The sequence below is a fragment of the Colius striatus genome, chromosome 9 (assembly GCF_028858725.1).
Source record: "Colius striatus isolate bColStr4 chromosome 9, bColStr4.1.hap1, whole genome shotgun sequence".
Taxonomy (NCBI): domain Eukaryota; kingdom Metazoa; phylum Chordata; class Aves; order Coliiformes; family Coliidae; genus Colius; species Colius striatus.
The window spans coordinates 22151032-22169624 of NC_084767.1; the positions used below are offsets into that span (position 1 = coordinate 22151032).

Sequence of the window (18593 nt, forward strand, 5' to 3'; positions counted from 1 at the left end):
CCATGGCGATACTTCACACCAACCAAACAGCAATGTCTCTGTTGTCCTGTGAATTCTTATATTCATCTTTTTGATCCAGTTAGGTTTACAACTAGCCTGAAAGTATGTTGGGGAGAAATGACGAGCCAGGGGAGGTGAATACTGCTCTCTGCAGTAGTCTCAGTGATTTCACAGCAGATTGTAAATCTGTGCCTTTATTTGAGAGAAGACATTGCAGGATGATTATAATTTTTTAATACAAATGCTGTGACTTCCATTGCCTGTGAATTCAGGTATCACATAGGCTGTGACCCGTTTGTTACATTAAGAAGTCTTTGTCCCAAATATGTGCTAGCAAATTAGTAATTTTGTTTAGGCTTCTACAAATGTTGAAATGCAATCCAGACTGCTTTGAGTAAAAAACTACCAATGACATTAACCAAAGTACACTTCTGTTTTCCTGTTTCTCTGCAGCATCTGAACCCAATCTGAAGTTACGCTCCAGACTAAAGCAAAAGGTTGCTGAGAGACGGAGCAGCCCTCTCTTGCGCAGGAAAGATGGACCAGTGGTTACTGCTCTGAAGAAGCGTCCACTGGATGTCACAGGTACATCACGAAGCACCAAATCTGCCCCAGCAGCCAGGTGCTCAGTGAGACAGATCTTTCCAAACATTAATTTTGGCATCCAGTTAATTGTGCAACCTGGATCTCTCATGTACTGATGAGACCCGGGCGACGTTGGCAAAAGTTGAGCAATGGGTGATGGGCATCAGCACTACTTGTTCATGATACGCAGCTATTGAGACAACACCGGTCCCATGAGCTTTTCTTGTAGTCTGTTTTAAGACATGTGCAGACAGATGTAAATATGCCACCAGAGTGCTGTTACTTTTTCCCAACCATTTCTATGATCTTCAGCAACAGGTTGTTGAGAAAATTTTTCAGAGGAGGTCCCATTGTTATCCACGGGGTGGGCTGTAATTCACGGCTGTCATCCTCCAGCAGTGAAATCTTTGCAGCCTCTGCTTGTTTTAGGCTTTGGGCACACTGTCACAACTCCTTCTGAAGTATTGGCACCAAAGTTTTGAAACACGTACAGCATTTTTTAATATACAGGTGATAATTCTGACTATTTCTTTGACAGTTTCTTGTTGAAAAATTATACTCTTTTTTTTTGTTTGTTTGTAAGGAAGAATCAGAATAGTGTATAGATTACCATAAAGTAAATTCTTAGCACCATCTAGGGATGCCTCTGTGTAAGTACAACCATGTATCAGCTTTTCCAGACTCATCTCACTTGAAGGCACACTGTCATCATTCAAACAAACTCACCCCAGAGAGTGAGAGCCCAGTGATTTTGGGGGACCTGGGGGCATCTATGCACTACTCAGTGTGAGAGCTTTTCTGTTTTCAAAGGGAATAGTTGATTTCAAGAGCTAAGCATAGTTTAGATCAGATTTACTTCACTCGTATATTGCTATTATGTCCCATGGCTTCTAGGATAAAACCCAGATGGCTGAGGATTTGATCCCAGTAACATCTTCAAAAATGGCTGTGGAAGCTCCTGCTTCTCACTGAGCAGGGACCTGGTTCAAGAAGCTGGCCTAGAGCCTGACAAGAAAAATACCCGAGTTGTTACAGTAAGAAGGGACTTCTGAATGGAAAGTAACTTTTAAAAGAAGTCCCAAGGAATAGAAGTTACATTTAATTTTTGAAGAAAACGTCTTCAAAGAGGCACAGTGAGAGTGTGTCAGGTACTTTTCTTAAGTCTAGGTAGTACACATAAGATCTAGTATGTTGTAGCTGATGACAAAGTCCCAGAAAAAGCACATATTTTCCATGCAATTGGAACATGTTTTCAAAACACCTGGACTCTCTGAAGTTGCATTCCATGGAGAATAATGCTGGGTGTTATTCAGTGCTGAATTTTGCTGGTAGTGAGATGCCTCCTCAAATGCACAGCTGACAAAAAGCAATAAGGCTTCTTTCTTAAAACCAAAACCAAACACAAACTCTTTGCCACTTGCAAGGATCAAAATAGCAGAAGAGTTTTTACAGAATAATACCACAGAAGAAACCACTTTTTAAAATACCCCACATTGTAAGAATTGGTTTCTCTGTCTACTGGGGCATCTTAGATCAATTATGAGACCACTGCAGCCTGAACCATCGCAGAACATTGCGCTGGGCAAATTCTGTGCTTGGGGAGGAGTCAAGTTCAGAGAAAAAACCCAAAACTGCCAAAATAAAGAGCAACATTAGAAACTATTCCACACACCAGGTGAGAGACCTTATGAGAGAAGTTTTCTGGCTGTTGCAAATTCATATGTTGTTTCTGTTTGTTATTATTTCTGTGTCTTTAATGAGGAGACTTTGATTTCAGGCTGACCAACTCTGTGGTTCTGGTTTGTGAGTTCACAGGGCAACTGTTGATAAAATGCACAAAGCTGAGAGGACTTTCACAATTTTCAGGTGACAATAGAATTATTTTGGGGGATTAACACTGCCTTGGATTTTCCAATGAGAAAGTGGTTTACCCCCTGAGTGGAGAAGACTTATTAAAACAAAACAAGGCAGTGATTTGAAACAGATTTACTGGTTTGGACCCTGCAGAATTTTGCCTGATTTTTATAAAGTATGCTCAACTGTGACCACAGCCAGTTATCCATCCAATCCCTTCTCTCTCAGGTAGCTTTTAAATCTCTTAAAAATTATTTCATTTGCCATCCTGACAAATTATCGTCCCTGTGAGTTAGTTGCCAGGCAGTTTTGGGGAGCTCAGTGCCGTGGGAACTGTTGTCCCATGTGAAGAGCAGCCCAAGGCAGGCTGTGTTTCTCTGAGGACCCGGCATGTTGCACTGGGGACATGACATGTGCTTGCTCACCTGCACTGGAAAAATCTGTGTGCTTCTTTATAAAGCAGAGATCGTCTCTGATGCACGGTCTGTGTGAGGGCTCAATGCTGGAGGTGTATTTCCAGTAAATCCAGATGTACCAGAAGCCTGCATGGGAAGATGTCAACGCTGAGACAGCTCTCTGGTGGTTCCAGTGTGAAGTCTGATGCAATATGTAGCAAAGGGTGTTGTTAGGGTTGTAGGCTAAAGAGAGTGAGAGAAGCATTTCTAGGAAAATGAAGTAGGACAAGCTGACATACTCCAGTGTGACCTCTTCGAGCCTTCCACATCTATTATCCTCCGATTGTATTTAAAGTTATTAATACACTGTAAGAGAAATCTCTGTGAGGAGAAGACATAAATATGGTAGGTAGATACTTGCACAGACCATTTGAAAATGTTTGTCAGTACTTTAAGAACCCTGGGAAGATTTAGGGGGGAGAAGGAGGGCTGCTTTTCTCCAAAACAAAACTCAAGGGGTTCTTATCTGTCTAAATACCATCATGGAGATTGTTTGTAACGCTGAAAGTTGGTTTTGGATGTGTTTTTAGATTCTGCATGCAACAGTGCTCCTGGATCTGGTCCCAGCTCTCCAAACAACAGCTCCAATAACATCAGCACCGAGAACGGAATTGCAGGATCAGTCACGAGTATTCAAGCAGAGGTACACAGCCCTTTCCTTACTCTGATTTTTGACGCTTGGGTTTCTCATCAGTTTTTGCAGAGTTTTAAGAATTGGAGAATACAAACTGGTACACGCTGTGCTAAGAAATATCCAACTGTCCAGATCATGACTTGGAGCAGACTTTGGGAATTACGTCTCAGTCTGGGCTGACAAGATGCATTATCTGTTTATTAAATCTAGTTTGAGCCAGCTTGCAAGCTACTTGTGGTAACTTGCAGTGGTTTTGCTGTGAGGAGAAAGCCAAAATAAAGTGATTTAGCGAGGTAATGCATGAAAAGCATTTCCTGGTCAAATGCAAGCATTATAAAATTTGGGGAATCTGCTCTCAGGTAGGGTGAATTTACTGGGTGCAATAGGTTAGTCTAAATATAACCAAAGCAGAACTGAATTAAAGGGAGCAGATTTAACCTTTTCCTCCCCACTTAGCGATTTGAAAGCTGGGAGCCCAATGTCATGGGCTAGTTTATAATCCCATAAGCTTTCACCATCACTTCGGGCATCTGCTATGGAAGTTAAGGGCAGGATATTGAGGTGAATAAACTCGAGTTTAATTCAACACAGTGGCTTCTGAGTTCAGGGCTACTGCAACCCATTGTTGTCTACAGGAAAGTAGTGGGGCATTAACCACGTTAACTGACTCCTACCATGAGCCTTACATGTAGAAAAGCAGCATGACTGTGGTGCATTTCTATATATCCAGCTTGCTATTAGCTGTGAAGGTAGCGTCTGCCTGAACATTAGGGCTGTAAAAACACTTCGACTTGTTCTCCCCAATTATCATTTAGAGACGAAAAAGACTGTCTCTAAATAAATGTATAAATGTGAATCATTAAGTAAGTAAGCCCTTACTGCTTTCTATTTTTATACAGATTTTTATTTTATTTCACTTCTAATGCAGTGTGACAGCATTTCATATAGGCAATATGCCTTCTGCTCCACCCTCTCCTCTGCCAATTAACCCAACACATATCTACATCCACTCTCATATATTACAGAACCTACAAGATATAGGCAGCTATTGTAAAGATTAAGACAGTATAAAGTGGAGTCTTCTCTTGACACTGAGAGCTGAAGCTGCTCTGAAGAAACATAGCTTTTGAGATGCACACTGACCATTAGGTAGTTTGGAGCAGCCCTGGAAAACATTGCCTGACATATGAGGTTACTTAGCAGGCTTGCAGAATCATAGAGTCATAGAATCTTTTTGGTTGGAAAAGACCTTTAAGACCATTGAGCCCGACCACTGACCTCACACTGCCAAGCCCACCACTAAACTATGTTCTTCAGCACCTCAGCCACACAGCTTTGAAATATCTCCATGGATGGACACAACACTGAACACGGCACTCGAGGTGCAGCCTCACCAGTGCCCAGTACAGGGGCATAATCACTGCCCTGGTCCTGCTGGCTGCACTATTTCTGATACAAGACAGGATGCTGGCTCATGTTCAGCCGCTGTTGATAAACATCCACAGGTCCTTTTCCCTCCAGGCAGCTTCCCAGTCCCTCTGCCCCAGCCTGTAGCGTTGCCTGTAGTTGTTTTGGCCCAAGTGCAGAACCTGGCACTTGCATGACCCAGCACTTAATCCCGTTGAACCTCATACAGTTGGCCTCAGCCCATCGCTCCAGCCTGACCAGGTCCCTCTGAAGAGCCTTCCTGCCCTCAAGCAGATCTACACTTCTGAAGGTTGCTATGCTAAGGGCATATCATATGTTGGTTTGTGTTAACCCCAGGAAGACTAGTGCTGAGATATTTGTTTTGCTGAGCTGGGAACTGTTAAGCTTGTCTATATGAACATGCTGGAAATCCCCCATTATTGCTATTGAAAAAAAATAATGGATTTAGTAATTTCTTGTTATATAAACAGAGCAGGCAGCTTTGCACAGGTCAATGTCACCTCAGGCATGTGCATGTGAAGCTGTAGTATTCTCCTTAACCACTCTATTTTTCAACTAAATAATTTGAGCTATTTGTCTGTGACTAGGCCACCAATACCTAATAAAAATGGCCAGAGACTATAGGAAAAATTCTTTTCATCAGCTGCTTGTCATGCAGCAATTTTGTAACTTAATCTGAGGCCTGAGTGGTGCAGACCATTTGGGAAAAAATTTGGTTTTCACTCTCCTGAAAATAAAGTGTAGAGTCAGAGTCTTTTTTCACCTTTTTAAATTTTTCAGAAAATAGGAAAAATATAACATACAAATGATTGTGTTGTTCCAATTTGAAACCTTTCAAGATGGTGTTAAGCCTGTTGAGTCATTGCCATTGCAGAAGAGAACGAAACATAAATCACTGCATGATGACAAACAGAACATCAATAACCTGTTGCACAAACTATTCTCCTCTAAATGTTTCAGCATATTTGAACAGCTTAGCTAAGTGTCCTAGTCCTTTGCATTTGGTATTGGGGAGAAATAATACTATGCTTTGTTCCAGCATTTCATGTTGTGTGATGGTATGTAGCCTAGATATTTGCCTATGTAGGTTCATTCAGGAAAAAATAACTGCAAGGTAGGTTTTTGGTTTCTTGAAAATCTTCTTCAGTAGAAGTAGTGTTACCTGGTAGCCCAGCTGTTGGGGATTTCTTTAATACCAGTTGACTAGGCTGTCTCACGTTCCAACTTTTAAATATTTAGAAATATTTGAATACTTCTGAAAAAAATAGTGTTGCCAACTTTGTTTCATGCTTACTTTCCTCTTATTTTAAATGAGAAATATATTTCTCTGCTTCTTAGTCTGTTAGGTCACCTCTTGAACCATTTCAGATGGTACCATCGTACCTGAGTTTGTTATTTCAGTTTCAGTGCCTGCCTTCAGTGTGGAAAGACTACAGCTCTTTGCCTTCTTTTAAAATAGACAATATCTACTTTTAAATATGTTTTTAAATCTAAAGTTTTTTTCTATCCTTGAAAGGTACGTGATATTCAGTTGATACAAGGCTATAAAAAGTACTTGACTACAGACGAATATTGTACATGCTGAAATTGTTCTCTTCTGTGCGATTCAAAAAATGTTTGTGTAGAACCAGTAGATGGGATCTATGTATTAAAGTGATAATAATGCTGTGAAATGGCATATGCTGATAGCGTTGAGCTGCTACACGTTTCTCTTTGCTGTTTTTAAAACAAATCCCCAGGAGACAGTTTGAGGCCCAACTGCAGAGTATTTTGTTCAAAGAGAAAATGGATGTAGTTTTCTTTCATTTATGATATTGGGAAAATATTTCATTACTCTGCTAACAACCTTCTTCTCAATGTATCATCCTAACATTATGTAATTTAAATTAAAGCAAAAATTGCCAGTAGTGCTGAAAATTATTTGGTAGGAGATGTGTATGGGTAAGCATCATCACATGTTGTTACCTTACCTTACCTTACCAGGTACTGATGAACAGCAAAATGCTCCCTACGAATTTCTTCTGCTGGGGCAGCAAATTGTCAACTGAGATCTTAAAAACAGATTTACTCTTTTTTACAGGAGAACCAGCCCATAATATATTTTCAGTAAGTTTGAATGACATTAGTGTATGCACAAGAAGGCAAAAGGAAATAAGAAAAAAATTGACTTGGCAGATGAGGTTGTGTCAAGGTGAATGTTGATCTCTCATAATACAAGCAACAGGACACAAGGGAACAGCCTCAGGCTGCACCAGGGGAGGTTTAGGTTGGAGATGAGGGACAATTTCTTCCCCAAAAGGGTTGTCAAATGCTGGCACAGGCTGCCCAGGATTGTGGTAGAGTCCCCATCCCTGGAGAGATTCCAAAGCTGTGTAACTGTGGGGCTGAGGGACATGGTTTAGTGGTGGCCATTGCCATGCTGGGTGAACAGTTGGACTCAAGGATCTTAAAGTTTTTTTCCAACCTGAACAATTCTTTTAATTCTATGAAATTTTGCAAAGTGTCCTATGAAAGCTAGGTTAAACATTTTTGTCTTGTTAAACATTTGGAATTTAGATGCAGGTGAACACTGGGACAATGACTGTCAAGTTTAGTAGCACACAGAAGGACATGGTGGAAAGTCACCCCAGTGTCTGCTAACGGCGACACACACAGACCTGGAAAGGCTTTGTCCTCCTCTCCTTCTTGCCCAAGCAGCTCAAACCTTGTTACAGAGGTGGGATGTCTTGTTAAAATTGTGAGCTTCTTCAGTTAAATTTGAGTAAATCAAGTGGGCAGGATTGTTCTATACAAAATGTTTGTGTTTCAATATTAGTTCTTACTAGTTCTTAGTCCACTTTTTTGTTCACGCTAATAGATGGCTGCATGGGGTTTTTTCAGTTTTCCATAGAGTCTTTGAGGGAGAAAAATAGTTTTATATTATCCCCAGTTGGCCCAGCCTACAACCAAGGAAATAACCTGCAAAGTTTCACTGACTTACAGGACTGTGAATTCAAGTCTAAAATGTATGAAACGTTTCTTCAGATCTTTGTTACATTGCTATAGATTGTTCCATAGTATAGCATTAAGATAATCATAATCCCTTTTTTCACAATAGTACCTGAGTTAACCAGTAGAAATTCTATAGAAGGTCTTTTTGAAATCTGAACTCTGTTTTATTTAACTTGGAAAATCATCTTCAGAGAATTCAGGGTGATGGGAACACTTGTTTCTTAACAGGAGAATCAGGCAGTTTATTGTAATTTTTATAATGGGATTTCTAGCTCGTATTTCAAGTCAATCTTGTTTTGAAATTAGAGGTGTTTTTACCTAAGTGTTCCTGCTTTAAATGGCCATAAGATAACCCGGTAAATCTTGCATTTCACCTTGAAAATAAGGAAATAGCTACATAAATGCAACCTTACAGCTTTTTGATGAAATTTTGAAGTCTGATTTAAGCTAAAGCACACTAGTAAATAGCATAAATTGTCTGTGGTTTGCTAAAGAGAACAACAGCCATTGTAATGCCTTTTTTAAAGATAATCTGTTTTAGCTTTAAAAGGGCAAATACTTGGAGAAGTAAGCTGTTCAATCTTTGCAAAAGGTTTTTGCAGTAGCGCTATGTGAAGCCTGAGCAGAAGCAGAGTAGCAGTGAGCTGATCTTTAATCCCTGGAAAAATGAAGTACACTGCATAAGGTCCCTCTGTAGGGCAGCAGGATTGGTGGCAGTTGCAGAGTGAGGTCACCTGTGGTTTGATTGTCCTCGTCTCCTCACCTCTGCCTGGCCACAGCAGTGCTGTTCAGGGACTGTACATAGACTGTGCTTGTCTGGGCTGACACTGAAGCACAGCTTAGTTCCCCAACCAGTATTTCCAATGTTAGCAGTGAAGTTACATGCTTTGTACATTCTTAATGTGTTCTCACGGCATGTATCTGTGTACTTGATATGATCTGTTGATGCTCTCTCACCACAACAATGTTGTTGATTTTGTTTCCAGACCAGCCTGGCTCACAGACTTGTGAATCGTGAAGGCTCAGTAACACAACTTCCACTCTACACATCTCCTTCTTTGCCCAACATCACGCTTGGACTGCCTGCAACTGGCCCTTCCAGCGTAAGTGGGGGAGATGCAGCCCTTGAAATGTTGCTCACATCAATTTATCCCTTAACCCTCTGTGCCATCACTTGTGCGTTTGCAGGGAGGATCAGCACAGCAGGATGCGGAGCGACTTACTATCCCAACCTTACAGCAGCGAATCTCTTTATTTCCTGGCACTCACCTCACTCCCTACTTGAGCACTACAACATTGGAAAGAGACGGGGGAACTGCACATAACCCTCTTCTGCAACACATGGTCTTACTGGAACAGCCAACTGCACAAACGCCCTTAGTCACAGGTGAGCACTTCATAGGTTATGCACAAAACTCAGTCCCAGCTGAGGAAAGAGAGGCTTTTTGGTAAAGCATGTGTCTTGTACAAAAGAGATACTGCATTGTCTATACATCCTCTAGGTGTAATGTATAACCTTTGAGATGTGTTTGTTGATAACGTTGGGTAGTGATGGTATTTGCAAAACCAGAGGTTGCCCACCTCAGTCAGAGATAGGGGAAGCTGCTTTGTCATTTTGGTGACATGGAATTTTGTATTGTTTTTCTTCCAGAAGTAAAGCACGAATTTGTAGGTAAAAATGTAAACCCCTAAGAGTTCTAACAGCTTTAAAATGGAAACAAAACCATTGTGCTATGTGATTACCTTTCCTGTTTATCACAGATGCTTTCTGTTCCATGTATGAAAGCCACACAATTATGAAACCCCAGATTAAAATACTTGCTTTTCATCATTATTTTAAATGGGAAAAACATGTCAAAATCAACTGCATTCAAACAGATTGTATTTGTTTGTAGATGTTACATTTTCAGTATGCTAATTGCTTTGAATCACTCCCTGTGTCATATTTTCAGAATTAAGTACCTGTGGGAAGGCACATTTCTATAAATAGGGTTGATTCAAAGCAATAATCCCAGTAGGATGCATTTCTGTTTACAGTGTGTGATGTTTGGAGCAAAGGATGGTCTGCATAAGCTATAAACATGTTGATATTGATTTCTTTTATTCCATTTCTAATGGAAATTCTGGAGAGGTGTCCATCACTGAAGCATTGCAGTACAGGTCTTTTGCTTGTGTCTGGTTCTACATTCAAATCCCAGAAATACACATGAGGTTGGAATAAGCTTATAAGCATGTACATGCAGGGAAGCAGAAGTCCAGAAGTGTGGTACTTAGCTGCCACTCTCAGAGCTGTGGGATGGCGTATGCAGATTTCTTGAACCTTCACATCATTTTCTGTTGCCTCCTCCTGCCATGGTTGCTATGGCATGATGAGGTCGCACAGAGCCATGAGATGCCTCTTCATCAGTTGTCCTTTGTCCAGGGTCTGTTGACGAAGAGCTGTTGGAGAAGACTTCCCCTCTTATACCATCACCAAAACTTTCTTCTCCATTCATGCTGGCATTTTCTTTAAAGCACACATAGGAGGAAGTGCTGTTCCATTTCCTGTTAGACCTCTCTCAAAGCTTCCTTCACTTTACAGCATATTGTGTGTGCTTCCAAATGTATTCCTGCTAGTCCACCCTTTATGTGTGGTGTTTTCAGAGCAAGTAGTACAACATGTTATAAGCCAAGACTTAGGAAAAATATTGACAATACGAGAGAGCAACAGGAAGGAACACATGTTCCAGATGCCGCAACTTGAAGAGAGCAAGCTAACGCATGGTCTCAGAAGCCCCAAGTGAACTGTGTGCCAAACTACAGTTAGTACTTCTAACTTCCTTGGAAGCTAAGTGGAGTTTATTAGTATTCTGCTGATAGCCTTCAGCTCAGGAGGTAGTCTCCCAACGACTGCAAAATGATCCAGCACAATGACATGCTCTTTCTGTGGAGGAAAATAGACATGGGGGTTTGAGGAAACCAGAGCAGAATTCTTTAGATCTGCTGCTCCTCTTGTGAGAGGTTACTCTGGATAATATCCTTCATGTTGACTCACCTCTGAGTTAGGAGAAGGGTGTCTCCCTTGAGAGTCTTCATAGTGAGACCTTGGTTATTCACTTGGATGAAGGTACTCTTCCAAGGTGCCCTGTGCAAACTATCTAGGATCCCTTCCTCTGCCGTCTTATTTGAACTTCTGGGAAAAGGAACTGTGCTATAAAGGACATGGACGATATCTTTCGAAATTATTCATACAGACACTGATATGTCCATATAGTATATATGGTCTATATATACTCTATACACACACACACACACACATATTTATAAAAGAAGATACCTTTTTACATTATTATTTTCAGAAAAGCAAAAGTTGGGAGAAACTCAGAAAATCATTCTCCAAGAGGAGATTTTTACATGAGTTGGATTCTTCCACATAGGGTAGTTCTGTGAGTCGGTGGGAAGAAGCAGTAACATCCTGGGACAGAAATGGCAGTATATTTCTGAGCTGCTGTGATCAGCTGGCTGCAGACTCCTGGGCAGCTTCTCTCTCTTCTCAGCCAAAGACTGAAGAAGGAGAAGACACAAATGCTCTTACCCTTGAATTGGGCAGTATTTCTGAATGTTACTGACCACTTGTGCAGTCTTACTTTGTTTTATATAACAAAGTAAAGCAAAAGAGTGCTTATTTCCTAGAAGTTTGTGCAGCCTTGTTCACATTCAGAAGGCAGCAGTTCACACTAATGATGCCTTTCTACCCCGGGGCGTAAGGAGCAGAAGGCATACCCTCAGCCTCTTCACTCTTGGATTTTACATTGTACAAAGCATATCTTCAAGTCCCAGCTTTCTAAGAAGTATGTGAAAGTTTGTTTTCAGAAAGCAGAGCAAGAACTGGCTTATCCCAAGAAAATAAACTTCCTATAGACATGCCCTCACCAGAACTCAGACAGATATTTCACATGGCAAGGGGGTCTTTAGCTTGGAGGAGACTGAGGTGTGACCTCATTAATGTTTACAAATAAGTAAAGGGTGAGTGTCAGGAGGATGGAGTCAGGCTTTTCTCAGTGATGGCCAGTTGTGGTGATTTGACCCTGGCTGGATGCCAGGTGCCCACCATGCTGCTCTATCACCCCCCTCCTCAGCAAGCCAGTGAGGGGAGAAAATAAGATGAGAGTCTCGTGGGTTGAGATAAAAGCAGTTTAATAAAGAAGCGGCAAAGCCGCGCACGTGGGAAGCGAAGCAAAAGCAGATAGAGCTGTTACTCTCTACTTCCCATCAGCAGCGATGTCCAGCCACTTCCAGAGAAGCAGGACATAGCGGTTGCTTTTGGAAGGCCAGAAATGAATCTCGCCTCCCCTTCCTGCTCCTCTCTGCCAGTTTATATTACTGAGCTGACGTCATATGCTATGGAATATCTCCTTGGTCAGCCTGGGTCAGCTGTTCTGGCCGTGGTCCCTCCCAAGATTGTGCCCACCCACAGCTGTTGGTGAAGGTGGGGGAAGGAATGCTGGAGGGACAGCCCTGATGCTGTGTGAGCAGCAGTCATAACATTGATGTGCTATCAATACCAACAGTAAGCACAGCACTGCAAGAGCTGTTGTGGAAAATCACCACCACCCCAGACCCACTACAGTCTCCACCCCTTATTCCATACCATTTATATCGTGCTTAGACAAACCGTCTCAACAACTCATATACATTCTTACATACTCTCATTAACCAGTACCCCCACTCTTCAACAGACAAATACCATTCTTATATTCCATCTTGCATTGAATAAATAAACAACATTCTTGTATCTTCCATCCTCTGTAGATGTTCACTGGAGCAGGCCATAACTTAGGTCTCATCCATCAAGATGGATATCCAGGCCAGGGGAAACAGTGTGTTCGGTGTTGGGCACCAGCACCGGCTTGGTTTGTCCACTCATCTGGTTTCTTGCAAAGTTCATACCTCATTGCCTACAACAGACAACTCACATAACAGGTTATTTTTCCCCCAAGGTTAAATCTCCTTGAGGCACACATCGAATTTTCCCATCCTTTTTCTCACCCACCAAGTACACCCAGGCCCTTGAGCAAAGACAATCCCACAAATGGGTTTGCCCTTTCCCATGGGAGGTGCAACCCATACTGCCTTCCCCAGCCATTTCCCTGGGTGCACTACAGGGACCTTATCTCCTCCCACAGTATGTAGTGGTTTTGTTTGGGCAGGACCAGGACGGTTAGTTGAACCTCTGCTGTTAACCAGACAAGTGGCTTCTGCTAAATTTATATCCCACTGCTTCCATGCCCCATTGCTCAGTGCTCTCAACATGGTCTTTAGTAATCTGTTATATCTTTCAATCTTTGCAGAGGCTTGTGGGTGATAGGGGATGTGGTATATCCACTCAATGCCATGTTACTTTGCCCAGGAGTTTATGAGATTATTTTGAAAATGAGTCCCATTGTCTGATTCAATTCTTTATGGAGTCCTGTGTCTCCACAAAACTTGCCTTTCAATGCCCAAAACAGTGTTTCAGGCAGTGGCATGGTTTACAGGGTACATTTCTAACCAACCGGTAGTTGCTTCCACCATGGTGAGTATATACCGCTTGCCTTGATGTGTTCGTGGTAGTGGTCCAACATAGTCAATTTGCCAGGCCTCACCATACTGAAAACCCAGCCATCGGCCTCTGTTCCAGGGAGACTTGATTCGTGTGGCTCGCTTGATTGCGGCACACGTTTCACATTCGTGGGTGACCTGTGTGATGGCTTCCATGGTCAAGTCCACCCCTCGATCACAAGCCCATCTATTTGTTGCATCTCGCCACAGATGTCTTGATGTTTCATGGGCCCATCGAGCTATAAATAGCTCACCTTTACGCTCCCAGTCTAGGTTTACTTGAGCTACTTCAATTTTGGCAGCATTGTCTACCTGTTGGTTGTTCCATTGTTCTTCAGTGGCACGGCTTTTGGGCACGTGAGCATCTACATGACATACCTTCAGAGTCATGTTTTCCACCCGAGCAGCGATGTCTTGCCACAATGCAGCAGCCCAGATGGGTTTACCCTTGTGCTGCCAATTGGTCTTCCATTGCTGTAGCCATCCCCATAGGGCATTAGCCACCACCCAGGAGTCAGTATAGAGTACTGGCCACTTCTCTCATTCTGCAATCTCTAGAGCTAGTTGGATGGCTTTCACTTCAGCAAACTGACTTGACTCACCTTATCCTTCGGTGGTCTCAACAAATTGTTGTGTAGGACTCCACACAGCAGCTTTCCACTTACGATGATTTCCTACCACGAGGCAGGATCCATCAGTAAATAAAGCATAATGCCTCTCATCTTCTGATAGTTCATTATATGATAGTGCCTCTTGGGCACGAGTTACCTCCTCAGGCAATGCTCCAAAATCTCTGTCTTCTGGCCAGTCCATGATCTCTTCCAGGATTCCTGGGCGATTACATTTCCCCAGCCGAGATCGTTGTGTAATCAATGCTGTGCACTTACTCCATGTAGCACTGGTTGCATGATGTATAGAAGGGATTTTCCCTTTGAACATCCAGCGTAGCACAGGCAGATGTGGTGCCAAGAGGAGATAAGCTTCTGTGCCAATGACTTCTGAAGCAGCTGTAAGTCCCTCATCGCCATCAAAGGATGTGATTGCAGTTTTTTTATGTCTGGGACATTGCTGATTGTCTTCTTTTGTCCTTGCAGCTACTATGCTGACAGCCTTCTTGGGCAATCCTTTCTAACAGCTATCTTCCCAAAAGAGGGAAGGCCAAAAATGAATCTTGCCTCCCCTTCCTGCTCTTCTCCCCCAGTTTATATTGCTGAGCTGACGTCATATGGTATGGAATATCTCCTTGGTCAGCCTGGGTCAGCTGTCCTGGCCATGGTCCCTCCCAAGATCGTGCCCACCCACAGCTATTGGTGAAGGTGGGGGAAGGAATGCTGGAGGGACAGCCCTGATGCTGTGCGAGCAGTAGTCATAATATTGATACCAACAGCAAGCACAGCACTGCAGGACCTGCTGTGGAAAATCACTACCACCCCAGACCCACTACACCAATGACAGGACAAAGGGCAACAGGTACAAGCTGGAACATAAGAGGTTCCAAAGAAACACAAGGAAAAACTTCTTCACTGTGAGGGTGAGCCGTGGCACGGGCTGCCCAGATGGGTTGTGGAGTCTCTTTCTCTGGAGACATTCAAAACTCAACTGGACAAGTTCCTGTGTGACCTACTCTAGGAGGTCCTGCTCTAACAGGGGGTTAGACTAGATGATCTTTTAAGGTCCCTTCCAGCCTTTAAGATTCTGTGATTCTGTGACACTTGAATTGCTGAGGACATGTGAGTGACACAAGTTATCCAAAAATAACCTTTGTTTTCATTAAGTTACTAACAATTCTAACTCTTTGTCATCTTGACCTCTCATTTACCTTCTTTCTACAGAAATAGCAAAGCCTGATGGCTCCTGTGTTCCTGAAATGCTTCAAAGTAGTGCCTTTTTCCAGCACAAACCTCCTCTCAAGGGTTTATCACATGGAAGATTTCATCCCTAGTCATTTTTGTGGAGCAAGGTGTATCACAGCCAAGGGCAGACATACTTCCTAATGTCCTCTAAAGTAGGAAGCAGCTTCATCAGCATATGTCACCCTTCAGCAGGTCCTGTGAGCCCCCTGTAAGCTATAATTGCAGGATGCTGTGCCAGGTGGCAGCTCGGGTTGGTGCTTCCCTAGAAATGAAGCTGGGATTACTCCCTGTAGCAAGGGAGGCTATAAGATTCCAACTTCTTCAAACTACCACATGATCTTAATTCATGTCACTCAGTGAGCGATCGAAGGGTGCATAAAGTGTTGCTGATTTTAAGAAATGAAACATTGCCCTAGGGTCTCTGAGTAAACAAGCAAACAAAGATTTCAAAAGAAGACAAAATATTGCGCTATGCCATGGTAATTGTTATCTGTTCTCTTTTAAGGATGCTTCAGCTGTAAATGGCAAGGTGGCTGGTTTGAACGTTATATATCATTCACCATCAGCTTTACTCAACAGCCATTTTCTCCCTTCCTTTCTTCTTCCTTTTTTTCTTCTCTGCTGTTTTTTCCTCCATATTATCTTCAGACTGGTATCTTTCAGGACTGCCCCTCCATGCACAGTCTCTGGTTGGTGGAGAACGGGTCTCCCCTTCAATACACAAACTCCGACAGCATCGCCCGCTGGGGCGCACACAGTCTGCTCCACTTCCCCAGAACGCCCAGGCCCTCCAGCAGTTAGTCATCCAGCAACAGCACCAGCAGTTCTTGGAGAAACACAAACAGCAATTCCAGCAACAGCAACTGCACATCAACAAGGTAGGCATGATCCTTTTAAAGTGTTTCTTCCTTCTACAGCATAAATACAAACTTGAAACAACACTATTTCAGAGTTTCTTTTACGGTAATGCATGTTGTCTCAACCTCTATAAACAGCTGGCTGTCAACCTTGAACCTCTTTTTCGTGGTTTTGACAAGTACATCATCACAGATGTGGACATCCTTGGCGAGGATTGACACCTGTGTTTCAGACAGTGGAGAGGCACTACGGTTCAAACTTCTGGCTTTTCAGGAATACATGCTAAAGTTGTTGTTGTTGCAGTTCACCCACATCAGGATCTTCTGTCAGTTTTGTAGCAGGAAACATAAAATGCTGTCAAGGTATATAGGGAAAATAGCTATTGTGTATATATTCAGTTTGACTGGCAGTAGTATGGATTTGAGGAAAAAGAGTGAGGGGTTTTAGACATGACAACACCAGAAAATAACTGAAAGTGAAGACAGTGAGATTTACTGAAGCATGTTTTAACTGGAATTAGCTTGGGAAAGAGAAAAGCGATTCCCATCTCTAGTCCAGATTCTCTAAACTACGGCCCAGTGTCCTATCCATTACTTCAGTATTGCTGTGCTTTCTGCAGAGATTGTTTTGAAGATTAATTAGATGTGATTAAAAAAATGGCTTTAAAGAAAGCAGGCGCTATGTGTATTATCTCACTTTCTGTAAATCACTTGAAGAACATCAGGTGAATATTGCAGAACACCATTCATCGCCATATACAAATTTTACCGTAGCTGTATAGCCAAAAATCATTTGTCTGGGCATGTCAATATTACAACAAGGCTGAAACAAACCTACTTTGAGATGATTGCATTGAGAACACATTAAAAAGGAAAATTGATCCTAATGTTTCAGCTTATGGGAAGGGAAAATTCAACTTGTATGTGCAAGAATTCAGATAGCAAGGGCTGTAGATGGAGCTGTGATGTTTTACCCCAGCTGAGGTTTTCTTCTAGGATTTCAGAAGGCATAGTACTTGCTAGACTTGAAATATAAAAAAGCTGTTAGGAAAAGGGAAAATCGATCGTCTTCAGCCTAATATTTTTCTGACTCTGATTTGTACTGGTCTGGGGCTTTCTAAAGGCTTTTCTCAGGGAGTTCCAGTGGTGACTTTCTTTAGAAACAGCAATCCAGCAGAAGGTTTCAGACTCAGGAGGACAAGTTCCATGACCTTTCAGGCAGACCTTTCAGATTGCTGCAGTTTGAATCATTGAATCATAGAATGGTAGGTGTTGGAAGGAACCTTTAGAGATCATCTAGTTCAACTCTCCTGCAGATGCAGGGTCACCTAGATCAGGTCACACAGGAATGCATCCAGGAGGTTTTTGAAGACCTCTACGGAAGGAGACTCCACAACCTCCCTGGGCAGCCTGTGCCAGGGCTCCCTCACCTGAACAGTAAAATAGTTTTACCTTATTTTCAAATTGAACTTTTTGTGTTCCAGCTTCATTCCATTACCCCTTGTCCTGTTGCTAGATACAATAGACACAAGGGATGCCCCAACCTCCTGACACCCACCATTTAGATATTTCTAAATATTGAGATCCCCTCTCAGTCTCCTCTTCTCCAGACTAAACACCCCCAGATCCAGTGGGCTTTCCTCATATGAAAGATGTTCCATTCCCCTGATCATCTTAGTGGCCCTGTGTTGGACTCTCTCCAGAAGTTCTCTGTCCCTCTTGAGCTGGGGAGCCCAGAACTGGACACAGGACTCCAGATGAGGCTTCACTATGGAAAAGTAGAGGAGGAGGAGAACGTCCCTTGACCTGCTCTTCTCCCTTGGCCATGCTCTTCTTGATGCATATGGTGGAGGTTTCGCCAAATATTTTCACTGATCCAGTCCTATGAGAAAATCAAACCACTGAGAACTGGATTAAAAAACAAAACAAAACAAAACAAAAACCACCACACAAGCCCCAAAACTTTGTTTATAGACTTGAGCTAAGGCAGGATGATTACACAAGTTATTGACGTCAGCCATGTACTTCTGGAGAGCTGCCACCATGCACTGCCTGTGCCAGCCCTGGACCTCACTCAGCCCTGCACACCAGGGTGGTGGGGAGCTGCTGCTACCATAGGCATCTCTCTGACCCCCCTCCAAACACACTTCATAACTGGGATCATTGGACACGGGGTGCTAGGTAGGGTGTCTTTGTTCAGAAATAAATGTCAGCTCAGCGATTTGTTTGTTTGAGGTTTTTAAGGCTTTTCTGTTGCCAGCACTTGTAAACGTCCAAAGACTTGGCTGTGACGTACGCACTGAACTCATTCAGCCTTTCATTTCGACCTCCCAGGAGCTGGAGAGCGTGTGCGACT

At 42.7% G+C, this 18593-nt stretch overlaps 1 protein-coding gene across 7 annotated transcripts in view; it reads left to right on the forward strand.

Moving 5' to 3' along the window:
- Positions 1–18593, forward strand: part of HDAC4 (histone deacetylase 4) — a 288250-nt gene that overhangs the window by 197325 nt on the left and 72332 nt on the right. For 6 of the 7 annotated variants that reach the window (XM_062002060.1, XM_062002062.1, XM_062002066.1 and 3 more), the window contains 5 exons: positions 454–585; positions 3425–3537; positions 8934–9050; positions 9136–9334; positions 16029–16258. In XM_062002060.1, the coding sequence (XP_061858044.1) occupies positions 454–585; positions 3425–3537; positions 8934–9050; positions 9136–9334; positions 16029–16258 (791 nt within the window). The remainder of the gene's footprint in view (positions 1–453; positions 586–3424; positions 3538–8933; positions 9051–9135; positions 9335–16028; positions 16259–18593) is intronic. The other variant, XM_062002065.1, reaches the window with a different exon arrangement.